This window comes from Montipora foliosa, chromosome 12 (assembly GCF_036669935.1).
Source record: "Montipora foliosa isolate CH-2021 chromosome 12, ASM3666993v2, whole genome shotgun sequence".
Taxonomy (NCBI): domain Eukaryota; kingdom Metazoa; phylum Cnidaria; class Anthozoa; order Scleractinia; family Acroporidae; genus Montipora; species Montipora foliosa.
The window spans coordinates 41,021,027-41,026,026 of NC_090880.1; the positions used below are offsets into that span (position 1 = coordinate 41,021,027).

Here is a 5,000-nt window from a genome sequence, read left to right on the forward strand (position 1 = left end):
TAACGGTTAAATCGAGACACTGATCACCCCCAAATTTCGTGCGGCAGATTTGGGTTGGATCCTCTCATCACCCACTTGGATTAACTCTAGAGAAGGCCTGGAACGTCATTTTGAGCTTATAAGAACAAGGTCAGTTTTATCCTGATTGAGTTTTAGTCCATTATTCACCATCCAGCAATCAATGTAATCGACACAGCGTTCAACACGACGTTTAGCCAATGAGAAATCATAGCTACAATCAGTTTTAAAAGATATATACAGCTGGGTATCATCAGCGTATAAATGACACCGTAACTTGTGGAGCTTGATGATATCGGCAATGGGTGATGTCTAGAGGAGATAACGAAGAGGGCCCAGAACAGATCCTGGGATAAACCGCGTTCTAGAGAGCGCTGTGTTGACCTAAAGTCATTCACCTGCACAAACTGCTTGCACGACGTCAGGTTGGCCTCAAACCATGCAAGTGCAGTACCGTTTACTCCGAAGTGGTTACGCAGTCTTGACAACGTACAGTATCGAGTGATCCACCGTGTGGAAGGCTGCAGACAAGTCCAATAAGAGAAGTATAACAGACTCATTGTTGTCGATGGCACACATGATCCCAACACAGTAATAAAATAAAAATGAAATACAATTACCTCGCTTTCCTTAGCCAGGAATTTTGCATACAGGAAAATCAGTCAATTTTACCAGTTAGCAGACTCAACCGGTTAGCTAGACAGTTAGTTAAAGGATAGTGCATCTTAGTGGGTCGATTGGTCGGCCAGCCTCGACAAGCCACTTAAGCGTATCCTCAAAGGTGCCATGACCATGTGATATCAGTTTCCATGTCTCGCAAACTTTCATTTGTTCCTTAAGTAGTTAGTGACATTTTTCAGCAATGTCAATCAGTAATTCAGGTATTTCCAGTTCGCCATCTCAACTACCGTACTTAGCTAACTAGCCAGCTAGTCACTTGATCACTCTGTCAACTGGGCAGTCAGTAGGTTGATCTCATCGAATAACACCAATGAAACCTTTCATCCTTCGTTGACTTCCACTTTATCAAAACACATTGTTTCAGTGATCCCTGAATTTTTGTGTCATTTATCTACCCTCATTTTATATGTATGACCACCACCTTTTCGCAGTGATACTTGCTAAAACCAGATCACAAAGGGCTGTGTTGTTCCAGCGATGATGAAGCCATAGAAAACATTTGCAAATGTCCTCTTAATTCTGGGGATTCATCTGCAATTTCTGTTATGTATATCCACCCATGTCCATGGCTACCTCTTTTTCTGACGTGTAACAGTAGTTGGTAGAAGATCTGGACTAAGCTGTGACCAACCATGAAGAGCCAGTAAAAGACAGCCAGTCGTCAGAAATGGCACCAATAACAACCAGGCAATGTCATCTTTGAAATGCTGGTTGAAGCTGAGGGAAAAAGAGTGTTACGTAAATGGACGTCTCTAAATTTTTAGAATTCATGATGCATGCGTTTCTTTGGGAAAAGATCTGTAAAATGTGCATTCACATTGTTCATTTTTTGAAAGCAAATTTGAAGTTAGAAAGTTAATTAACACAACTCTCATTAGAGAATTTGAAAAGTAATTGGAAAGTAAAATTTGGAAAGAAATTATTTTGCCATGACTCTGCGTGCCACTTAAGCCCAGTGCAACAACTCCCAATTATTTTTAGGAGTTGTTGGTTTTGCAGATGTTGGATGTTGTTGGCAGTTGTGTGCAAACAAACGCAAAAACTCCCAACAATTTAAGGACGCGCAGTGTATCATGGGAAGGCGACCGCGAAACAAAAGAAATGTTGGGTGTTGTTGGCTCAAAAGTTTGATCAGTTTCAAACTTCGTGCAACAACATGCATCAGTGTGTACAAACGGACGCAACATGAAACACCCAACAATGTCGGGAGTTGTTATCTAACAATGTTGTGTCCGTTTTGACAGGACTTTACAAAGTAAATACTGTTGAATGTGAGGCTAACCTTGATTGTTAAATTCTATAGTATTTGTTGGAGGGGGCAATTTACAATTTGTCTGTGTGAACCAGTTACTACCATCTTAGGGCAATGTCACTTTGATTTCAAGGGTTTTGAACTTGCTCGAACATGCATTGGTGTAACATATTTGCGCCAAAAATTGCATGTGTAAAAGGCCGGCTTTAACGTGAACAACATTGAATTGAAATACAGTCAATGATACTCAAAGGAAACCATCATCCTTACCTCAAATGAAAAAAGCTCTTGAAACACTGTCCATGTTCAGTGGTGAGCTGTATAGTTACCAGTGCTCTGCAGGGCTGTGATGGGGTTGGAACTAATTCACTATACACACCAGGAAACTTGAAGCTTTTCTTGAAAACTGTGAGTTGCTGCCCAATTATAACCTATGAGATAATCGATAATTAAGCTCATTCCATTTCCTGGAATTTTTAGTTCTTAATTTTGTGTCTGTCATTTTCACAGGATGTGATCAATTTACGCAAAACGTTGGAAACTGGCTTGATTCGTGCCTGCCAAGGGAGCTTAGTCAATGTGAATACAAAGGCCCCGCTAGGGGAGAGTAGGTGTTAGTATCCCGTATGCCATTAAATGTTTGTCCTAAATACCCGGATCCCGTTAATTCCTGTGGTTTGTATCTCCATAATGCCAGTTACTACTGATGACGTCATTGTGCGCAATATGTTTGGGTAGATAAGTTTAAACGTAAAACATTTTTCATGGGCGTTTCGCCCTCTGGAGAGACCGATACTGGTAGATATTGTGAAAATTTGACGGAAAAATATTAAAAAATGCATTTGTGAGTATCGTTTTCACTTTTTGTGCCTTTCTATATTGATCAACAAACCTATTTTATTGTTTTAAAAAACTGAGAAGCAGTTTGATGATCGGGATCCCGGAATATCTTTTTCAAATATCCTGCTTCCAGTTAATTCTTCGGAGTAACTACAGAATACCCGGCAACTATCGGCATTGTTTGAAGAATGAGGCATATAACAATATAAGCCATTCACATGCAAATAAGTGGTTGGGTCTTCTGCAATTGAGCTAATTTCCCCGCCCAAATATCCAATATCCCCATAATTTTCCACCTAATATCCCGTATCCCGATAACCCCTAATAGGGCTTCAATATACTTTAAACTTAGAAGAAACAGCGTAGAAGGTTTGTTTTAAAAGGGTTTTTTTTAATAATAATCTTACAAGATGGTGCATGAATTAGACATGTTAAAATTCTTGATACCTAATTAAGCAACAGTATCACTTTAATCATAGTTAATAGATGTAGACTGGTTATGAAACTCGACAAGTTGCTTTGTTTCATGTTTTTGTTCGCTTTTTTGGCCTTGACCCTGAACAAAACCCGACAAAAACACTTTTTCGGCAGGATAAGCAATCAAAAGCTTCGACTAATTTCTTCGAAATTAACTTGCAAACCAAAACAAAAGATAGTGCAGGGTCACGGTCGGTTCAACATCTAATTGCGACTGTATTGTTCCTGCTCTTGAAATTCCCAGGGTTTCATGACCAGTCCCTAGAATAACTATGCTTTAATATCTCAACGGTTGTACTCTACAAAAGATTATGTAGTTTGTTTTTACAGTAGTTGTCGTGAGAAAAGCACGAAAAGTAGGATTCATTAATAATGCTAACTACACACACTGTATTAAAACCTTTCCATAAACTTACAGTAACTATCGTGCAATAAACATATCGTGCAAGTCAAATTGAAAAGATGGGTCCACAAAATCAAATCACATAGACCGAATGCATAAATGGCGGCCAAAAAGATATTCTTTGGTTTATGTGCTAATTAGCCTCACTAGCCTCGTTTGCATGGACAAAATACAAAAGAAAGGTCTCATTAGCACATAAGTCTCATGTGGCCGCCATTTATGCATTCGGTCAATTGTGTTTACATTTATACACAAACCTTGATGTTGTAAATATTTCCTTTTACTTCTTTCGGTTGATGATCTATAATTTCAAACTCCACAGGAAATGAACTGCCACTAATCTCTGTAGTTGCCTGATATTTTTGGGTGAATCTCACACCGACCTTAAACAAGAAGGAAATACCAATATACTGTAACAATAATAGAGAGAGAGTTTCAATCGAGTGTCGTAGAACCAAAACCAAAGTAATTACTTTGGCCAATCAAAAAGGACGGAGACAATCCAGTAAACCGATCAAAACTCAAAGTAATTACACGTAGCCCACACAAAGCGCAGGAAAATGTGCACCACGATTGGTTTTGGTTTTACTTCTGATTGGTTGAAAAAGTGGCACAAGAACTTTAAACCAATCACTGAGTGAAGTAATGCAAAACCAAATCAGTTCTCTAATTACTTTCGACACTCAATTGAAACCCCCTCTAAAGAATTGAACGAAATGAAAAAGGAGAGATAAAGTGTTTGATTCAAATGGTTCACCTTGTCAGAGTAGAATGTTGTCCCAGTGCAAGAGAGAACTTCTGCAGGCCAGGAAAATAACTCATTCAAATCTGAAGAAAAACTGACCAAAATAAAATTGTTTTAATACCAGTGAGAATCCATTGGTGATTTAATTAATTAACCCTTTAACTTCCAGCGACCACCTTATAGATTTTACTCTAACAGCAGGCGATTTTACTCATCAAGGAGGTGGGGAGGGGGGGGGGGGGGGGGGGGGCTCAGGGCCTCTGTAAACCCAATGACTACGGAACCTTCCCCCATTCAAGAGTAAAGTTGTCCGGCATTAGACAGCAAAATCTATTAAGTTCCAATTGTACAAGTCAATGGGTTAATATTCAAACATGCGCTGCATTGCATTTTGGAGTCTCTTCGGCTGAAGTGATTGGGTTTGTTGGCCAATAGAGCACAAGGTTGTCAGTGTAAGCTGTTATGTGTTACGATTTTCTTGTCTGTTTACGACCTTCTTCCCCTTTCCCCTGGAAAGGGACATAGTGCACACTAATGGACAAAATGGACTGCTTTGGCATTCTCAGTGAGGACGAGTTAAAATG

General features: G+C 39.4%; 1 protein-coding gene across 2 annotated transcripts in view; it reads right to left on the reverse strand.

Annotated features, from left to right (window-relative positions):
• LOC137980299 (uncharacterized) overlaps positions 1-5,000 on the reverse strand; it is a 25,878-nt gene that overhangs the window by 1,847 nt on the left and 19,031 nt on the right. The window contains exons 11-15 of one of the 2 annotated variants that reach the window (XR_011118489.1): positions 4,429-4,510; positions 3,929-4,054; positions 2,222-2,382; positions 639-1,416; positions 1-539 (exon numbers count right to left, since the gene is read on the reverse strand). The exon at positions 1-539 is cut by the window's left edge and continues 1,847 nt beyond it. Coding sequence is in view for 1 of the 2 variants with exons in the window: in XM_068827696.1 (XP_068683797.1) it covers positions 1,269-1,416; positions 2,222-2,382; positions 3,929-4,054; positions 4,429-4,510 (517 nt within the window). In the remaining variant the exon portion in view is untranslated. Of the gene's footprint in view, positions 1,417-2,221; positions 2,383-3,928; positions 4,055-4,428; positions 4,511-5,000 lie in introns of both variants that reach the window. The other variant, XM_068827696.1, reaches the window with a different exon arrangement.